Genomic DNA, 21,519 nt, shown 5'->3' on the forward strand with positions numbered 1-21,519 from the left:
AAGCCACAGCTCATCATATATTATCTTGTATATCTCACTCTAACTATGCATGTGTATAACTTGTCCCATTCTGTGTTCATGTGTATAGTAAGTCCATTACTATATTCTGAAGGCAGGATCCTGTCTCCTTTTTCTATGTTATACAAAGTGCTCATCACTTTCTTGTAAATAATGACTCCCAGTCAATAATGACTCAAGCACAGCAGTGTCTGGTGTTTAATCCAGATCCCAAAATGTAAGCTTACCCTGAATGGCTGGACCCCAAGCAAACAGGTAATACCAACTCAAATGCAGATCGACAATCGTTTCATCTCTGGGAACATTTACAGGCCGTTTAAATCTGCAGGTGACCCGATTGTTCTCAAAAACTCCTTCTTCATCTCTGGCAGGGTTTCTCTGAATCTCCTTCGCCCACTGGCCTACATTATAGAAGTGCTGTATGCGGACCCTGCCATTGTCGTCGTGGACGCAGGCCATGACATCGTCACCACCCTAACACAAAAGATGACGGAGAAGAAAAGTTAAAGGTGCATCTCAGGCAAACTCTTCTGCTAGAAAGAAATTTCACTCCAAAACATACATTCCGTGACCTCTGTAATTGGAAGTCCCACCCCAAAAATTGTTTTAAATGCCATTAAAAAGCTTTAATCGAGTGACCAGAGTTTGCACCACCATATCTGACACTGAGTATCTCCTCATGTGCCACTTAGGGAAGATAACATCACCAGCTCTCTAGTAGTCCTGCCGAAAACACAGACACTTAACCTAATCATGAGCAAACAATTAAATCCAAATTGAAGGTCATTCTACAAAAAAAAAGTGGCCTGTAACCTTCAAAAGGGTCAATATCATGAAAGACCAAAAAAGAAAAAGCTAAAAAACTGTTTCAAAATCAAGAAGAAGACTAAAGATATTGTCATGTCAATACATGACAACTAATGGTGTTCCTAGACAGAACCCTGCATCATAAAATAAAATTTTCGATAAAGCATAGCATTGCGGCAAAGGGCAACTTTTGATAGTGGACAGTGTATCTGATAATACTACGGTATCTATGTTAAACTTCCTGAATTTAATAAATTATATAATGAAAAAGAATATCCTTGATCTTAGGAAATACCTGCTTAAATATTTAGAGTTAAAGGGTCATGATACCTTCAATTTAACCTCTCAAGTTTGTAGAAAATAATAAAAATCATAAGTAGTAGAAGTCAGAGTAGTAGCAGCAGTTGCAGCAACAGCAGAGAGAGATAAAGCACATACGGCAAACATTACTGTTTGTGAGAATGTTCTGGAACCAGCTGGTGGTGGTTCCACACCATAAATGTAGTTAATGCCACTGAACTGTATACTTTCAGTTCAGTTCAGTTCAGTCGCTCAGTCATGTCTGACTCTTTGCAACCCCATGAATCGCAGCACACTAAAATGGTTAAAATAGTAAGTTTTAGGTTGTATATGTTTTACCACAATAAAAAGTTACCATTTAGTGAAACATATATATAGGAGTTTATGAGACGACTCATTGGAAAAGACCCTGATGCTGGGAAAGATTGAGGGCAGGAGGAGAAGGGGATGACAGAGGATGAGATGGCTGCATCACCAACTCAATGGACATGAGTTTGAGCAAACTCTGGGAGATAGTGAAGGACAGGGAAGCCTGGCATAGTGTCCCAAAGAGTTGGACACAACTTAGCAACTGAACAACAGGCGAAACATCTATATATATATAGGAGTTCATGGTCCTATTGCCAGCATCTGTTGGATCATAAAGAAAGCAAGAGAATTCCAGAAAAACATCTACTTCTGCTTCATTGACTACGCTAAAGTCTTTGTGTGGATCACAACAAACTGTGGAAAATTGTTCAAGAGCTGGGAATACCAGACCACATTCCCTGCCTCCTGAGAAATCTGTATGCAGGTGAAGCAGCAATAGTTAGAATAGGACATGGAAGAAATGAACTGGTTCAAAATGGAAAATGAGTGCGTCAAGACTGTATATTGTCACCCTTCTTATTTAACTTATATGCAGAATATATCATGCAAAATGCTGGGTTGGATAAAGCTCAAACGGGAATCAAGACTTCCAGGAGAAATATCTGTAACCTCACATATGCAGATGACTCCACCCTTATGGCAGAAAGAAAAGAGGAACTAAAAAGCCTCTTGATGAAGGTGAAAGATGAGAGTGAAAAAGCTGGCTTAAAACTAAACTTTCGAAAAATGAAGATCATGGCATCCAGTCCCATCACTTCATGGCAAATAGATGGGGAAAAAATGGAAACAGTGACAGACTTTATCTTCCTGGGCTCTAAAATCACGGCAGAAGGTGACTGCAGCCATGAAATTAAAAGACGCTTACTCCTTGGAAGAAAAGCTATGACAAACCTAGACAGTGAATTAAAAAGCAGAGACATTAATTTGCCAACAAAGGTCCATCTAGTCAAAGCTATGGTTTTTCCAGTGGTCATGTACAGATGTGAGAGTTGGGCCACAAAGAAGGTTGAGCACTGAAGAACTGATGCTTTCAAACTGTGGTGCCAGAGAAGACTCCTGAGAGTCCCTTGGATAGCAAAGAGATCAAACCGGTCAATCCTAAAGGAAATCAGTCCTGAATATTCATTGGAATGACTGCAGCTGAAACTCCAATACTTTAGCCACCTGATGCAAAGAGCCAACTCATTGGAAAAGACCCTGATGCTGGGAAAGATTGAGAGTGGAAGGAGAAGGGGGCAACAGAGACTGAGATGGTTGGACGGCATCACCGACTCAATGGACATGAATTTGAGCAGACTCCAGGAGGTGGCAAAGGACGGAAGACTGGCATGTGGCAGTCCACAGGGTCGCAAAGAGTTGGACATGACTGAGTTGGACAACGATGACAACGGTCCTACTCCTGCAACTTGTCTATAGGATTAACATTAAAAAAAAAAAAAAAACTAAAAAAGTTAAAGGTGTTTATCAGCTATAAGAAATGTACCCCTCTGTGGAGAATGCTGATAATGAGGGAGGCTCTGCGTGTGTGGGGACAGGGTATATGGAAATTTTCTGTACCTTCTTCAGTTTTGCTGAACCTAAAACCTCTCTAAAGAATAAAATCTAATAAAGAAATCAGCAATTCATTATTTCCAAAAAAAATAGTCAATGACTATTACAAAGAGGTTCCATTTTGCTTTTCCTGTGCATCAGGTTTTGAAAATTTTTAAATCTGTACTTCTTAGAGTAATAGGAAGAGAAAAAGAAACCTAGATTTTGAAGGCCTTTAGATAGCAAAATGTCAAACATGAAATTTGGATGCTTCTTACTCAACCTCCCTCCTCTGAGCCCTCTAATGGTAAGGGTGAGTGCACCATGGATGCAAATCCATTCCTGGACAAGAAATGGTCAGTTGCACTGCAAGCCAGCCTGTTGGATGGCACACAACCACTCTTTCTCCCGTTGACCCTGAAGTAGGAGACAAATGATGTAGACTAGTATCCATGCAGTCTTACCAGGTGGACCCATTGTTTTGCCGCCTGGAATGAGAAGCTCATTCTTCTAGCGACCTCTCCAAAACCAAACTCAATGGAGTTTTCATTGCTTAGCCTGATCCCCAAATCTCTTCTTATGACCCACTTATAACCCAGGTCCAATCCACTGGCAAAAGCCTGTCAGTATTACCTTCAAAACACACCTGAAACCTGGGCCCTTCCCACCACCCTTGCTGCCCCCATCTCATTCTAAGAGCCTCAAAACAGACCAGGTGAAGAGAAGCATCTTATCCAAAAAGCAGCCGCACATGCAAAGGTTCAATGGCCTAAGTGTGGCTGTCTGAGAAGCACCTTGGCACAATGCATGGCAAATGACGAGGCTCTGGAAGAAAGAGGGCAGAATGCAGCAGAGGCACAGAGAGAAGCAGAGATAAGCAACGGACAGCAACCTGGGTTCCTGCCTGTTCCTGTCCACAGTCCTTTCTGAGGGCCAGATGCATTCTTGACAAGGTATGATGTGGAATATTAAATTGTTGGGCCCAATTCTTCACTCCCCTGTTGTCGTATTATATATCTACACCTTCACAAGGCCTCTTGGTTGGGAAGGATACTTCTCTGCCCCTTCATTCTGGGTTAGGCTGGGCGACTTACTCTGGGCAATGGAATATTACCAGCAGATGTGATGTGAACACAGGTTTGAAATCAGCTTGGATGACTCTTGTGTTTCTGCCTCTGCCATGAAAAAAACATGCCTTGGGAGCCACTGGTTCCAGAATGATTAGACAGTACCTGAATCCAAGCCATGGACTGGAGCCAAAAGCAACCGAGTCCCAGCCAATCCATACACATGTGAGCAACAAATCAATGCTGACTATTATCAGCCATGTGGTTTGGTGGGGCTGTCTTGCAGCATGACTGTGGAATTAACTAATGAATACAAGTACCAGAAGACACCCTGTACTCTCATAACCAACCCTTCCTTCTCCATTTAAAATAACTTGAATTATTTTTTTTTAACTTGTAATCGGAGAGACATAACTAGTATAATGGCTATCATGCTGTGATCAATTTACTTGCTTGGATAAAGAAAATCAAATACCAGGAATTGGCTTCTCCCATTTAAAAGTGGCACGGGTGCTTAGGGAAACATAACCACACTCGTTCTCTAAAATCTAAAGTGGTACAGCAGACTGAAGAGAAAAATCACCTTCCACCACGATTTGTGTCTTACCATTTTCTTGTCCGAAGAGAATCCAACTGCAACCCAACCATCGGTGTCTGCACTCAGCTCAAATTCCACATCAGCCCCTATCATCCGGTAGCTAAGGAAGTAGTCACAGGTTTCTGCGTTACAGCCCGGTTTGCCGTATCTATAGGGTATACCGAAACAGGTATTACTGCTTCCGCCTCTACGTCTTCAAAACACATTAAGAGAGCATCTCTGTGTCAGGCAGAATGCTAAGCAATATGAATCAGATCTCTGCTCCCTGGGATCTCAAAATCACAATTTCATCCAGCAGAGACTGCAAAGATGATCTGCTCCTCTTTATCTATGTACAAACAAGGTCCAGAGATGAGAAGGGACTTGCTGAGTGAATCAAGCTGTGGCACGGGCCTCAAGTCCTAGCCAGGGTTCTCGACATCTTATTAGAGTTTCTCAAATATTCACAATTACCAAATTATTTCTGACTCCTTTTAGAGAACAAAAAAATCCTGAGTTAATAATGTAAATAATTTAGATTGCCATTTCTTTTCATTTATAAATTTTCAATTAACAAAAATGGACAAACTGAATACAGATTAAACTACAAAACCAGGACCTTTTAAATTCATAGCATTCAGGGGAAAATGATGTCATTGGCTGAAACTGACTTCCTGCTTACCACCCCACCCCCCACCATGGTATGTCTGATTCAACTCTGCAGGGTCTTTATTTTGAGCCTGTGTCTTATTACGAGTCACGACTCCATTCTCCTCTACTTTTATCTGTTTGAACTGCTCCAAAACCCTTATACATACAGGGCACCAAACGAATGCCTCATTTACTTACATTCACTGGATGCGAATGCATCATTTACTTAAAAAATCTGCCTTTGCTCTATTGAGCTGCTTGGGACTAATAAAATTCAGACACTAAAGTAAGATGTTTATCCAGATAATCAGATTATGCATTCGTTAATCCGTTTAAGGAGCATCGTTGCAATGAAAACATGAATTTAAATTTTCTTACAGAGAACTTGTGGATCCTTTGAGGACCAGCAAGCCCTAGTTTTAGGAATACTGCCTTTCAGAAATGACTGAAAACTGCAGCAATGGATGGGATAATCTAAGCTCAGATAAAAGGTATCTAAAGGTATAGGATGCAAGGCTGCTAAGTACTGATGGAGGAGGGAGACAGGGAACATGCAGCTTTGCAGGCAGGTACCCTGAGCAGCTGGCAAGGGGTGTAAGCTCAAGACCACAGGAACCGGAGTGAAAAAGCTGCAACGGGTGAGCAAAGCTAAGTGAGTGGGCCAGAAAGCAAGTCTCCCTGAAGCCAGCAGGGCACTAAAACTCCTTTTCTTCTCAAAAATATCCCCTAATCACCAGAATTATTCATTGTTGGCTATCTTCCTCAATAACAATAGTATCACTAGATTTTTTAAAATTCCTTAGAAATACTCTTGCAATCCAAAAACTCAAAACCCCTGTATTCAGTTTTTAGTCCTTGGACTTTGAGTCCCAAACCAAAAAAAAAAAAACACATTCATTGCAATGGCAATCAAAATCTTTACTCTAGGACAATTTGTTTTTGGAAATAAAGGACTCAAAGAAAAGGAGGCTTTCTCAAACAAAGCAGAGCTGTCTAGATGGAAAGTCACTGTCTAGCTGTTTTCTAGCTCCAGTCTATCACATCCAGATAGAATACTACTAATAATCAGGCACTAGATCTGAAATAACTAGCTGGACACTAGAATCAGTGCGTACTGACTAGCTAGGATCATATAGCTATCCACAGTCATGACTATTGTTTTAAAAAGGAATTGGGTCTTAGACATATCTGTTGGGTTGCCCCAAATGTTCGTTTGGGTGTTTTTTTCCGTAAGATGTTATGGAAAACCCAAATGAATATTTGGGCCAAGCCAATATTATTGCCTGTCCTGCCCACACCCGCACTGAATGAACAGAGACAAATTCTGTCATGTAATTCTTCTTCATACAACCAACTGGTTAGACCCCCAAGTCAATGGCATACAGTCATAAATGAAGTCATAAACGAACCAGAGAAGTAAGTTCTAGGGCCAAGGGGCGTGAGACAGCTCAAGGCCTTTAAGGCTGCAACCTGGGCTGGCCTCTGGAAATAGGTTACATTCGTGCTGAAGTTATGAGGGGTGCGGGCCCCTGGTGAGAGTGAACTGCATGCAATTTAAATACTACCTTGAGAAGCAAATCAAAGTCTTAGCTTTAAAGTTCTCCAACTCACAGATCTACCAACCTAAAGCAGCCCTTAGTCTTTCCACAGTCATCCACTTTGATTTTGGCAAATGGATCCACAGGAGGAGCAGTAGGGAAAGGGTAACCTGGCCAGTGAGAAGAAATAAAGTTAGAAAATCCAGGAACAGCGTTTCCAATGAGAAAAGCTACTTTTTAGTAGGTTGACTATTCTCTATCGCATGAGTCTAGAAATGGTCAAAGCCTCAGAAAAGAGCTCAGTTGATGCCTAATCACCCTCTTCATGAGGGCAGGTGTGGGGCACACATCTTTGAACCCAGCCTATGTGTTAACTGAGAAAGGGCTTTCTCCTCACTTACAGGTAGGGTGCCTGGGGTACTGAAAGAAGACATAATATCATAAGCACTGGCTCACCAGTGTCCATTGAAAGCATGAAAAGAGAGTTTTATTCCATACACCTGCTCTAAGAGAAAGAATGAACAATTCTCTCTTCGATAGCAGAGGCTTTCCATTTACAGCTATATATTACAATAGGATCTCTCTGTTTCTGTGAACTTGTTTTTCATCAAGCTGTAGAGGACATTTTCATATCTCATAGAAATTTGTTAATCCCATCATTTCATGCATCTTTCTTGTAAGATGACTTAACGTCATAATGCTTTCAACCACAAGTCAAAGGAGAGCCTACACTGCGTTTCCAGTTTGTGCCCACAAATATTTTTATTCTAGGCTGTTCACTCCGTGTACACAGGAATTGTGTGTGATTCATCTAGTATTCTCTGCCCAGCACACTGCCTGGCACTGGACATTGAAATGATTATCCAACGAATCAATTAAATCACCCATAGATATTAGGCAATGTAAATACACTTTTAAAAAATTATTGTATTAGTTTTTCTTTTCTCACTATTCTGAAGTCTTTTGTGATTTGTAATGCTTTTTTAAACGAGGTTTTGTTTACTTTGATTCATTAAATTATACTTAAAGACCAACAGGTCACACTTGCCTGGTTTATATCTGTACGTTTTGTGTTCATTTCTACTACCCTAGATCTTTTTTTTTAATTGGAAGATAAATGCTTTACAATGTTCTGCTGGTTTCTGCTGTACAATGTGAATTAGCTATCAGTTCAGTTCAGTTCAGTTCAGTCGCTCAGTCGTGTCCGACTCTTTGCAACCCCATGAATCGCAGCACGCCAGGCCTCCCTGTCCATCACCAACTCCTGGAGTTCACTCAGACTCACGTCCATCGAGTCAGTGATGCCATCCAGCCATCTCATCCTCTGTCATCCCCTTCTCCTCCTGCCCCCAATCCCTCCCAGCATCAGACTCTTTTTTCAATGAGTCAACTCTTCACATGAGGTGGCCAAAGTACTGGAGTTTCAGCTTTAGCATCAGTCCTTCCAAAGAAATCCCAGGGCTGATCTCCTTCAGAATGGACTGGTTGGATCTCCTTGCAGTCCAAGGGACTCTCAAGAGTCTTCTCCAACACCACAGTTCAAAAGCATCAATTCTTCGGCGCTCAGCCTCCTTCACAGTCCAACTCTCACATCCACACATGACCACTGGAAAAACCATAGCCTTGACTAGCCAGACCTTTGTTGGCAAAGTAATGTCTCTGAATTAGCTATAAGTATACATATATTCCCTCCCTCTTCAGCCTCCCTCCCACCCCTCCTCCACCTTACCCCTCTAGGCTGACTACCCTACATGTTGATCAAATGCTAAAGTACAACCCTACGTTCTCACCATCCTTAAGTACTTGGGCAAAATGCATTCCTTTTTCTACTTTCATGCTTGTTTTATGCTAAGTCCTGTGTCCACTTCAGTACTATAGACTGAGTTCTGCCTTGGATGAGTTTTGGTATTTATTGAGTTCAATGCTACAACTATGTCAAGCATCTTCCTATACAGTCTTCCTTTTAGCTTTCACTACAATGCCGTGGACATTTTTTTCTCAGGATATTTATCCAGGAATGCAACGACTACCTATGTTGGTTAAGATTCTAGAGGTGTCTGAAAGCGATAATCCCACGTAATGTTGTTTCTGACTAAGGTTCCCCATCCTCTTCCATTATACTTTCTAGCATCTAGAATCATTCATCAGCATGCAGCAGGTTTCCAGCTCAATAAACGCCAGTCATTATTATTACTGGCTTATTATTACTGTTACATTTTTAAACTGACCATTGGGTAAGATTATCTTTAGAAGAATGGGTTTCTAAGCTCCAAGTAAGAGCAAGTTTTAGAACAAAGGTTACTTATAAATGTACTGAACTAGCTTATTTAGTGTTGGCAAATGGCTCGTTTGTCGGGGTTTTTCTAGCACTGATTCCCTTTTATCTTATATGCTTCTAAATCTTGGAATGAGAAATTAGGTTGTCAAATGAATTTCGGCATCATTTAATCATGTCACGTTTCTCTCATTTTGTAAGATGTTGTTAAAAGTTATTTATTTTTGGCTGCAGTGGGTCTTTGCTGCTGTGGATGGGCTTTCTCTAGCTGCAGCGAACAGCGGCTGCTCTCCAGTTGCGCGGCGTGGACTTGTTGTAGTGGTGGCTTCTCTTGCTGCAGAGCACAGGCTCTAGAGAGCCTGTTTCAGCAGTTGCAGCACGCTGGCTAAGTAGTTGTGGTGTGTGGGCTTCGTTGTCCTTTGGCATGTGGAATCTTCCCAGACCAGGGATAGAACCTGTGTCCCCTGCATTGGCAGGTGGATTCTGAGCCACTGGACCACCAGGGAAGTCCTGTATAAAATATAACCAGGGAAGATGCTGTATAATAAAGAATTGGATGGGTTTTTGTTCCTGGTTCCTGGGTGGGAGGGAGAGAGACTCTAAATCCTTGGAATTTCCCAGTGGGTCTTTGTTATTCCTGAGCCCCTTGGGATCACACCTGCTTTTATGCTAAGAGATAAGATGACTCAGGATGGAGGCTGGTCACTAGGAAAGACCCAACACATGGGTACAGGTTTGGGGCTTTGAGCCAGCCCCACCTGGGGCAGGGGGGAGGCGAGGGTATAAGGGCTGGAGATTGAGTTCAATAATGTAGCTAATGATTAAATCAGCAATGCTTAGGTGATGAAACCCCAACAGAAACTTTGGACACTGAAGCTGAATGCATCTTCCTGGTTGGTGAATACACTGAAGTGCCAGGAGGGTGACAAGTCCTGATTCCATGGAGAAGAATATTTCCTTCCAGGACAGGACATGAAAAGTGCATTTGTGGGCTCCCAGACTCTGACCTGTGTGCGTCTTCATTGGCTGTTTCTGAGTGTTCCTGAGTTCCTTGGTACTAAAACTACAACTGTATGCACAGCCCATTTCTGAATCCTCTGAGATATTCTAGTGAATTACAGAACATGAGAGGGATTGTGGGTGCTCCTTGGATTGGTAGCCAGCTGGTCTGAAGTGAGGACAGTCTTGTTGCAGACCATGCCCTTTAACCTTTAACTCATGTTGGGGTCATGAGTGCCAGAACTGAATTTCAAGACAACAGCTGGGTTTGGTATCAGAAGATAAGCAGAGCAATATTTTTTTTTTCCTGAAATTAAATGATCTCCCTATTTGGAATAAAGTCAATTGGGACCACATGCCAATTTATAAGCTCCTATATCTCAGCTACAGCCCAGCCTCTACAGTCAGCTCTAGGATGGGCTAGGACTCTGCAAACCATATTTCTCCTCTGCCAGCTGGCTAGGTTCTGCCAAAAGGAAACATTAGAGGAAGGCTGGGAGGCAGGAGGATCTGCCAAAACAAGACCATTTGTTCCTGTTTGACAGCCGTCCAATCAGCAAGTCCTCAGCAACTCCACTTCATCCTTGCAGTGGCAATTGGTTTGAGTTTCCAGCCTTTTTTCTTTTTCTTTTCTAGCTGTTTTCTAGACTCCCAGAACCAGCCTCATCAAAGGAACCAGCATTAGCTGGGCAGACAGCCCACTCTCAGAGGATGGGTGAACCTCTGGGCTGAGGGCCCTTGTCTGAGCTCCCAGGTTCTCAAAACCCCAAGCCCTTTTCTCTGCTCCCTCAGCCCCAGGGCTGGCAGCTGCTTCCCACAGTGACTTTCTCTGAGCTCCCTTTCTGCTTCTGTAGTCCCCCAACACCTTCTCAGACAGCTCTCTGGGCTGGTCATCTGGGCTGGTTTTCAAAAGCTTAAAAAACTGGTTTCTGGCTTTCCTACTGAACCTTTGGGTAGAGACTAAATGTATTAATCCTTAACTACCAGTACAATGTGTTTGTAGAAACCACATCTTATTAGCAGTTGTCATCCTGACATCTAGAAAATGATATTCAATTGGATCTATTTTGCACACATTGTACAATTTTATTGGAAAATTATTTTGATTGTAGAATTCTAATTTTAAGTACCCTAGGTGCACAGAATGAATGATATTTCTCTTCGTTTACAGAACACTCCATTGAATGGATATACCACCTGTTTTTAATCTATTCACAGGTTGACAGACCGTTGGGCTGTTTCTACTTTTTGGCTACTATGAATAATGCTGCCATGAACATCTGTGCACAAGTTTTTGTATGAACATATGTTTTAAGTTCTCTTGGAGTAGGACTGCCATGTCATATGATAACTCTTATGTTTAACTTTGTGAGGAACTATCAAATTATTTTCCAAAGTAGCTGTACCATTTTACATTCTTACAGCAGTGTATTGTGGAAGGGTCCTTTTTTAAAATTTTTATAGTCAGCCTAGTAGATGTGAAGTGGTATCTTGTTATGATTGTGATTTGCATTTCCTTAATGACGAATGATGTTGAGTATAATTTCATGTGCGTATTGGTTATTTGTGTATCTTCTTTGGAGAAAGGTCTATTTAGAGCCTTTCTCCATTTTAAATAGGGTTAGCTGTCTTTTTAATGTTGGGTTGCAATGTACTAGCTTTTAAATCTCTGCTATGTCTAGGCTTAATAAGCTTCCCAGGTGGCTAGTGGTAAAGAATCCGCCTGCAATGCAGGAGATGCAGGTTCAATCCTTGGGTCAGGGAGATCCTCTGGAGAAGGAAATGCAACCCGCTCCAGTATTCTGGCCTGGGAAATCCCATGGACAGAGGAACCTGGCCGGCTATAGTCCATAGGGGTCACAAAGAGTTGGACACGATTTAGCGATTGAGCACACACACACGTCTAGGGTTATTTCCCCTTTTTCTTCCATTCCTAACGTGGTCTGTCTTCTCTCTTTTTCTCTTGATCAATTTTGTCAGCATCCTATTGTGATAGTTAATTTTATGGGTCAACTTGGCTGGGCCAGGTGCCCAGATATACAGTCAAACAATATTCTGGATGTTTCTGTAAGAGTGTTTTTGGATGAGACAAACATTTAACATTTTAAATCAGTGGACTCTGAGTAAAACAGATTGCCTTCCATAATGTGGGCAGGCTTCTCCCCCAGCTGGGGAGAACAAAAAGACTGACATTCCCCAAGAAGAGTGAATTCTGTGGCAGATGGCCTTCAGCCTTGAACTACAACATTGGCTCTCTCTTGGAGCTCCAGCCTGCCAGCCCGCCCTGCAGATTCTGGACTTGCCAACCTCCAAAATTGTGTGAGCCAAGTCCTTAAAACAAATTTTTCTATTGGTCTCTCTTTCATCTACACACTCTCTCCCATCTACACACATACACACACATACACACACACACACACACACACACACCCTATCAGTTCTGATTCTCTGGATAACCCTTTCATTTGTATTTTCAAAAAATCATTTTTTACTTTTTTGATCCTCTTTGCAACGCACTCCAGTATTCTTGCCTGGAGCATCCCATGGAGAGAGGAGCCTGGTGGGCTACAGTCCATGGGGTTGCAAAGGGTCAGCCACGACTGAAGCGACTTGGCACACATGCACTCAATATTTGGTTTCTATTCCATTGAATACTGCGCATCTTTATTATTTCTTTCCTCCGATTTTCTTTAGAGTTATTCTTTTTCTAACCTCACATTTTTTTTGGCATTTCTCCTGTTCCCATATCAACATTTAAGCCCAACCATCAGCTGCCTCCAGGGGTTTCCGCCTGGACATTACACGAGCAAAGCGATTCCAGGCGCCCAACACCTCCCAAATGGTCTTCCTCCTATGTTTTCTGTCTTAGTGAAGAATCCCACCACCCTCCCCAGTCTCCCAACCCTGAAACCCTAGATTCCTCCACCTGGAACACTTTCTCCACCACCATTCCTTTCATTCCCACTCCTGAAACCCGAGCCAGCCTCTTGGCTATTGTACCACCTCCGCTCTGATTTCCCTACTTCCCTTCTAATTCTTCCACTGCCTGCCAGGTTTCTAAAACAGCAATCGGATCTTGTCACAGTGCTCCTTGGAGACCTTGACTGGCCTCTCCCCACCCTCTCCTACCTCTCCTACGCTCCGTCATCTTCCTGAGAAATATGGGTCGGATACCCAGACGGGCCAGCTTCTCATTCTCCCCTTAGCTTTGTCCATGCTCCCACTTTAAAAATTATTATTGGTTTTACATTATTTATTTACTTATTTTTAATTTTGGCTGCCCTGGGTCATCGTGGCAGTGCTTGGGATTTTCTCTACCTGTGGCGCATGGGGGCTTCTCTAGTAGCACACGGGCTTAGCTGTCCCGTGGCACACAGTTCCCAGGGATCGCAGCTGCATCCCCGGGATTGGAAGGCAGATGCTTAACTACTGGACCACCAGGGAAGTACCTTATTACTGTTTTTTTTTTTGTTTTTGTTTATTTATTACTTTCCCTCCACTTTCCATTTTAGTGTTTTTTTTTTCCCCCTCTCTCTTTATCTAAAATTAAAATTTGGGTTAAGACCAAATAAGATTGGCTTGGGGTCAAAATTTTTTTTCTCTTTCACTTCCCTTCTTCTCACATGTGTCCTGTAAACCCCCCCAATAACTATTCTGTTTTGAAGCAGGATTAAAGCCATTTTTTTTCTCCCTTCAGCTATTCCTATCACACAAGAGGCACTTATTTTCTTGGTTCATTTTTCAGGTTCTCAACATACTTTTGTGGTTTCCATTCTTGTCGAACTCGCAGCCACTATCCATTCCTCTTTTGCAATCCCTTGAGCCTGTTTTGCCATACTCCACTGGGTGGTTAATGGCTTCTGGTTTGCTATTTATTGCTTCTAATTAACTCCTTGGATCATAGCTCTCAGGTATTAATTTAGTACTTAATTCCTTGTGAAGTTTTAACCAGAAATCATCTGTTCGCATCTTCAAGAGTGGCTGCATCAGCCACTTTCTCTTTCTGGACTGTCTGAATCACTTCTGCTTAGCAGAGCCACACAGCGAAGTGAAAATGTCAAGGGGCTCTGTAAAATGGAACATTCCACCCCCATGAAGTCTGTTCAGCAAAGCTTTCGTAGCAGCACTCCATCACTCAGGAACCTGCCGCTCCCAACGGACTACCCCATCACTTCCAAGCCCCTCTTCTCAGATTTGCCCATGAAAATGCCCCATCCTATCTGTTCAATTGCATTTCCCAGAGCAGGTCAGCACCTTGTACCACCTTATCCATAAGGTCAATCAATAAACCCACCGAGTTCTCTGCTACTTTCTAGCTGTGTGACTTTAGCTACAATATTTAAATGTTCTGTAGGCCAGTTCCCTTAATTCTAAAGTGGGAATGGCAAGAGTGTCTAAGTCAGAGCGTTGCCCTAAAGCATAAAGTTAATATGGATATGGTATTTAGGACAGGGACTGGCACATAGTAAGCACTTACTAAAAGCAGGAATCAGTGTTACAATTGGGCTAGATTCATGGAGATAATTAATTTAGATTATTTACCTTTAAATTATTTACCCTTTCTGTTATTTGTTTTCGGAGAAGGCAATGGCATCCCACTCCAGTACTCTTGCCTGGAAAATCCATGGACAGAGGAGCCTGGTAGGCTGCAGTCCATGGGGTCGCTAAGAGTCGGGACGACTGAGCGACTTCACTTTCACTTTTCATTTTCATGCATTGGAGAAGGAAACGGCAACCCACTCCAGTGTTCTTGCCTGGAGAATCCCAGGGACGGGGGAGCCTGGTGGGCTGCCGTCTCTGGGGTCGCACAGAGTCGGACACAACTGAAGCGACTTAGCAGCAGTAGCAGTTATTTGTTTTTATTTTTCTGCCCCCAAACAGTATATATACAGTTTCTACTTTTTCACCGAACAAGGTGATGCTATCTTTGTTCAAACCAAAGTACAAATGAATAGATACTATAGCATGTACCCATGTTGGGAGGCTGTCTTTTTAATCTTAGTATACATGCTTCCCTGGTGGCTCAGACAGTAAAGAATTCACCTGCAGTGCAGGAGACCCAGGTTCAACCCCTAGATTGGGAAGATCCCCTGGAGAAAGGCATAGCAACCCACTCCAGCATTTTTGCCTGGAGAATCCCATGGACAGAGGATCCTGGTGGGCTACAATCCATGGGGTTGCAACAAGTCAGACATGACTGAGCGACTAACACTTTCACTTTCAATGCCCAATTTGATTTTCTTTTTAGAGAACCCTCAGAACAGGAGGTTTGCCCATAATCATGCAGTAATCTGTTTTATATTCTATTGTTATACTGAATACATAGATTCTGGCTTGAGAATCTCAAGGGGAAAAGGTATGAATTATAGGATTCAAGCACCAAGAACCTATCCAAACTCAACCACAGAGAGTTCAAGGGTCACAGCAGGGTTAGATAGTGTGCTGTGGGAAAATACCTTGCCTAACAGCAGAGAATGGGAGGAAAAATCAGGGAAGACTCCCTGAAAGAGGTGGCATTTGAGCTGGGACTGTAAGGAAGAGTGGCATGGGCTAAGACAGTGGGAGCCCCCAAGAATTCTGAAAACTAGCATCATTAAATCAAAACGTAACTAAAGTTTAAAAAACAGACATTTCAGGAGGTGATTAGAAACATCAAATTGGCCAGTGTTCACTCTCTGGCCTGGGGGACTTGCACAATCTGGACACTGGAGAAATGGTCTCTGAACAAGGTAGATAATGGTCACTGGGCTGTCCTATAGTTTCAGGAAATTCTCTATTCCATTATTCTAATTCCCTTTTTCTGATTTCACACTATCAGGCTGCTTTTTTTTTTTTTTTTTAATTCAATCTGTTGGCAATTTTCAACTTGAGAAGGGGATACCCTGCAAAGAGAAAACAAGTAGCCCAATCACAGAAAAAGATAACCCCACTTGCACTGACAGAAAGAAAGAATAGTTTAAAGGTACTATTCCCACCTCTTTACTTGCCACTTCCTTCACCATCAACTAGGCTCCCTCCTTCCTTCTCCACTGAATTCATCCCAGGAGAACTTGCCCATTGCCTCTCATTTTCCGAATCTGTCAACTACTTTAAGTCTTCCCTGGGCCTCCCCATGGCACAGGACACTTTCTGATGCCCTCTTTTCCTTTACCTTCTGGGTGGGACACCCTTCTGGGACATCCCCTGGTTCTGCTTCTCCCTCTCTGGCAGCACCCCTTTAAGGCAGTGTCACTGATGATTTCTGAGGATCTTGGGAAAGTCTCTACTCAGGACCCACAAGGCTAAAGCCTAGGTCCAGGGTAATCTGGGAGAGGTGCTAACCACTACGAGGCTTACCCCACAGACATCCCCACTAGCATCCACCAGATGGTTGAAGGGTCAGCCTTTGAAGATAAGCAAAATGGTCAAAGAAAGGAGCAAAGTGGACAAGGAAGGCTCAGTGCAAGGGAGACAGGGAGTGAGAGATGGCTGTAAAAGAAAGTTGAGTCGGAGAGAAAATTCCAGGTATAGGAGATGAAGCTTCACCCAGGGAGGAGGCTGGAACTATCACAGATTTTTGAGGGTTAGAGCCAGGCTTCAGGCAGCATGTGCAGAATGGTCAAGGGTGGCAAGCGGACAAACTAGCAATCTGTACACCAATCCCAGGCCTTTTACCCAGTGGGGTCACCTCACCTCAGTGCCTCCCCCTTCCGTCTCACCAGAGTCTCCTAGACTTCCTGGTTCAACTCTATAAAGCCTTTCTCAGGGCCGCAGCCCACCTGGTGTCCACGTTCATAAAACTGCCTGGACTACCCAACTAACTCCATTCTCTCTGCATACACAAACTGACATGGAATCTGACCTTGTCCTCCATTAGAGAGCAGGTGCCCAATGAGAATATAACTTCTCACATGCCACCACTGAGTCACCTGGCCGTGTGCTAAGCAGACTATGAACAGCATCACTATGTATTAAATGCTTTCAGAAAGAGATGGCTTTTGTATTAATACCATGTAGCCTTTGTTTTGGGGTTGCTTTGGGTTTTTGTGGCTGCGCACAGGCTTTCTCCAGTTGAAGAGAGCAGGGCTTCTCTCTAGTTGTGGTGCGCGGGCTTCTTACTGCAGCGGCTTCTCTTGTGGAGCATGGGCTCTAGGGCACGTGGGCTCAGTAACTGCAGCTCACGGGTTCCTGAGTACAGGCTCAGTAGTTGTGGCGCGTGGCCTTGGCAGCCCTGCCACATATGGGATCAGGGATCAAACCCCTGTCCTCTGCATTGGCAGGTGGATTCTTAACCACCGAAGCACCAGGGAAGTCCTGTACTGTGCATTCTTTCTCAGAGCCGTAGATTCGACTCTGCTTGCTGTCCTTCTACCCTGCCCCTGCACTCTCCTTCTCCCTGGCCACATGGCTGCCCAACTAGAAGACTCCACTATCAAGCCTCCCATGCAGCTAAGTGGTATGATTAGGTTCTTGCCAAACGAATGTGAATAACAGGGATTTGTGCAACCAGCCTAAAAGGTAACTGCTTGTCCTGAATTTCCTCTCTTTCTCATTTCCTCCAGCTTGAAAGAATCCATGCAAGCAACATGACTTCCACGTGGATGAGGACAAAGCCTTAGGGCATGCAGGAACAACAAGGAAGGAACCTAGGTCTCTGAATGACATTGTGGAACAGAGCTGGCCTACCAGTCTAGATAGTCAGACTCGTGAGAGAAAAATAAGCTATCTTATTTAAGCCACTGTACGTTGGGGGTCCCTGTTTCAACAAGTAAGCATCTACCCAACCAATCTATTTCCCCAAGTCCATTTCTCCATAGAATACAGTAAGTCCAATATTTGAACTAGTCATATTCCTTTCCAGCTAAAAGGCAACATTTCCCAGTCTCCTTTGCACCTATGTGTGAGCACATGACTAGGTTGTGGCTAATGAAGTGTAAGTGGAATTGTTTCATGGGATTTCTGAGTAATCTCTTTATAGTCAGTGACCTTCTTCTTCCCACTTCTTTCCCGCTGTCTGGAAAGTGAATGTAATGGCTGGTGATCAAGCAGCCATTTGGGGCCATGAAGTTACAAACTAAGAGTTGTGAAGAAGCAGAAGACCAGGATTAGTGTCTCAGATGACCAGTTCTAGACTGCCTGCTTCTGGATTTCTTTACGTAACAGAGGAACTTCTATCTTACTTGTGTTGTTAATGTGTGTTTGTTGTAGGTAGCTAAACTTAATCCCAAATAACAGATGCACCCAGCATCGTATTGGCTGCTGGGACAGACAACATTTCAAACCCCAACTTGATTCTTAGATATTCCTCTTAGCAGAAAAAAGGAAAATCACTTTCCAAACAGCAGAAATAAGAAGCCAGTTTCCATTCCTTCTGAAGAGAATCAGCTTAGCTTTTGTGCTCACTGAAATATTGCCTGTGCAGGGAGGTCTGCATGACAAACCCCCAATTGCTGGACCCAGGAGACCCCAACGATGGTGGCTCACACTAGGGGTCCATGACATGTGGGAAAACAGTACTGAAGGGGGCTGGAAGTGGGGAAGGAGGTGTGACCCAGCTCTTGGGGGGCTGGGCAGCGAGCAGGAACAGAACGCTGAAGTTGGGACACTAGCCACGGCAAATTTAGGTCAATACAGACATGGAGGAAACAAGGCAATCTCTCTTTAAGAGGGGACTTGGGCTTCCCACCAGCTACTCTGATTTCACACACTCTAGGCCAGATGACAGTCTCCTCCCTTACCATCCACTACCCCATCCCTGTCACAGACAGACGCTGAAAACTGCGGGGGGGGGGGGGGGGGAAGCGGGGGAGAGCGCGAGGGGGGCGGGGGGGTTGACTCAGCCCCACCTGTCCGCAGGTTCGCAGGACTTGGCTGACCACCTCCCTCCCGGCCTCAGTCTCCCCACCTGTAAAGCCAGCAGCGAGTGGAAGGCACTGACAGCTCTCCGGATCTCTTCTCCAGGCCGATGGGCAAGGTGAGCCTTGTGCTCCGCGGTCGGGCCTCGGCTGAGCCAGCGGAGCCTCCATTCGCCTCCTAACCGATTCCCCGCCCCCCACCCCACTCCTGCCGCCTCCGTCCCCCATCCCGGGTCTCCGCTCCCGCAGCCCCTCATCCTCCCGCAGCCTCACCCTCCTCGGACAGGTAGCGCAGGTCGTAGAACTCCCCGGCGAAGGTACCGTAGGAGGAGTCGTGGCGCGGCACCGTCTCGTCGGCGCTCGAGTCCCCCCGCGCACGGCCCCGGGGTCCCCGGCCCCCCGGGCCCGCGCCGTCGTCCGCCGGGCTGGCTGCACAGGCGGCCGGCCCGGCCAGCAGGAGCAACAGCAGCTGCGCCCAGGACCGGCGCGACCGCGCCATCGCTGCGCACGGATCCCGCAGCCAGGCCGCTCGGGCCGCAGCGGGGGCGCCGCGGGCGCGGGGCCGGGACTGCGTCGCCGCCAGCACGCGTCCGCCCCCAGCCTGAAGCCCGCGCAGCCGCGGAGCCGCCCGCACCCGCCGCCTCCCAGCCCAGGCTGCGCATCCTCGCTCGCGCCCGGAGCCTCGGCTTCTTCCTAACATCCTCACCTCCTCGGCCGGACTGTCTCTGCCTCCGTCCTTTTCCCCATTTCTCCTACCTCCTCCCTCCATGAGTCTCTCACCGAACAGATTTGACCCTACTTCACTCTTGCACCCTACACCACTCAAAAAGTGGTCCACGGACCTGCAGCATTAGCATCCCCAGGTGCCAGGAACGTTAGCATCACTAATCTCTGGCCCCACGGCAGACATCTATATGAATCAGGATGCATTTTTCCAAGATCCCCGGGAGGCCCCAGTATACGTTCCCATTTAAGAAGTGCTCCCCGGAGGGTTCACCTTGGGGCACACCTTGTCCGTGTCACTGCCTCCCCGACTTTGTCCCAGCACTTTTTGGTTTATATACAGCACTCGCTGTATCCATTATTTCTTGGGGTCAAGACTGGAAAAGTTGAAATAGCAAGACCCTCACTTTATAGATAGGTAAACCGAGGTCTTCAGAGCCAGAGGGGAACTAGAACCCAGCTCTTTGGGCTGGATTCACCAAGACTTTTGGAGTGTGTAGTCAGAGGCTGCCCTTGCCCTTGAGTAACATGCCCCTTTCAAAATCAGGCAAGTGGTTTGCTGTTTCCCCACAGAAGGCAGGCACAGGCCTTGGCTGGCCCAGACTGTGGGATTCCAGACTTTCCCAAACCCTTTCCTGCTGCGTGTAATTCTCTTCCGGTTGTTTACTTTGCCATTCATTCATTCACACCAAGCACTTACTTACCACTTGCCAGGTTCCTAATTCTTTCCTAATGATGGTTTTGGAATGATAACACATTCAAACTGCTGTTTTCCACTAGAAAACATGGACACAATTCTTTTTATGCTGGTGTTTCAGAGCCAGCATTCTAGCTTGCTTTTAAATTTTATTTCATAAACAAAGAAAATAATTATGGTGGCAGAAAAGTGTAGAGGTTTCTAATGTAGAACCAGAAATCAGGCTGTTTGTGGTGGTGATTAGCAACCTCCAGGATTCAATGGAGATTAGGTAAGATGGTGGAGGTGAGGATCAATAGGGTTCAATACTATAAATGGCATGAATGAATATGCCAATGGTTATGCTATACAAATATTCAAAAGAAACTGGTGATTGCAAAGTTTTTTTTTTTGTGGGCGCAGGGCAGATGGGAGACAGAATACTGCTGTGGAAATTGAGAAGTATTTTATGTCCCAGAGGTCAAATGTTTGCTTTTAGGTATCACTTAACACTGATGGTGGGTTGTCCAGTTGGCGTTTAAATCACCTGACAGGTGATTCTGGTATAATTCATGGAAACCCTGGGTTTCACTAGGTCTCCCAATATTCTAGTTGTTGCAAGAAATAGATCATATTTATTGCTTGAAAAAGGTAAGATGAACTATAGTGACTTTAGAAATCAAAACAAAGAGATTTGTTTTTTGCAAAGCTAGGCAAAACGTAGCTTTGCAAAAGATAAAATTCTAAAATATAAAAAATTCAATCAACTGAAAATCTGTTAAAGAGTTGTCCTTAAAAAATTTTAAGAAAACACCTTGTTCTTTAAAAAGTGAAATGTTTTTCTTTTCTCATCTTCCTGTTTACCAGGAAAGATAAGGCCAGATTTAAATGGCAAGCACTGGACTTCCGGTTTTGATGCTGATTCACTGGTTTGGGAATCCAAGTTGTTACCTGTTACTTTATTTTTATTGCCTTCATTTAAATTAATACAATTAACAATGTTGGTGCTAGAAAGAATGTTAAAACCAAGCCATTCTCTGGTAAACTGGCCTGATAAAATCATGTGGGCTTTTTTATTTTTTTCTTTACAGAGACTGTTGGGCACCCACAGCCTAAAATGAGGCATGGAGGTAAACTGATTTCAGTGACCTAAAA

At 44.3% G+C, this 21,519-nt stretch overlaps 1 protein-coding gene across 1 annotated transcript in view; it reads right to left on the bottom strand.

Moving 5' to 3' along the window:
• FRRS1L (ferric chelate reductase 1 like) overlaps positions 1 to 19,642 on the bottom strand; it is a 28,042-nt gene extending 8,400 nt beyond the window's left edge. Inside the window, 5 exon segments of the mRNA XM_059889559.1 lie at positions 246 to 492; positions 4,699 to 4,837; positions 6,943 to 7,027; positions 19,239 to 19,524; positions 19,526 to 19,642. Coding sequence (XP_059745542.1) covers positions 246 to 492; positions 4,699 to 4,837; positions 6,943 to 7,027; positions 19,239 to 19,524; positions 19,526 to 19,627 — 859 coding nt within the window. The 5' untranslated portion in view covers positions 19,628 to 19,642.
• Positions 19,643 to 21,519: the final 1,877 nt, after the last annotated feature.

This window comes from Bos taurus, chromosome 8, assembly GCF_002263795.3.
Source record: "Bos taurus isolate L1 Dominette 01449 registration number 42190680 breed Hereford chromosome 8, ARS-UCD2.0, whole genome shotgun sequence".
NCBI classification, from domain to species: domain Eukaryota; kingdom Metazoa; phylum Chordata; class Mammalia; order Artiodactyla; family Bovidae; genus Bos; species Bos taurus.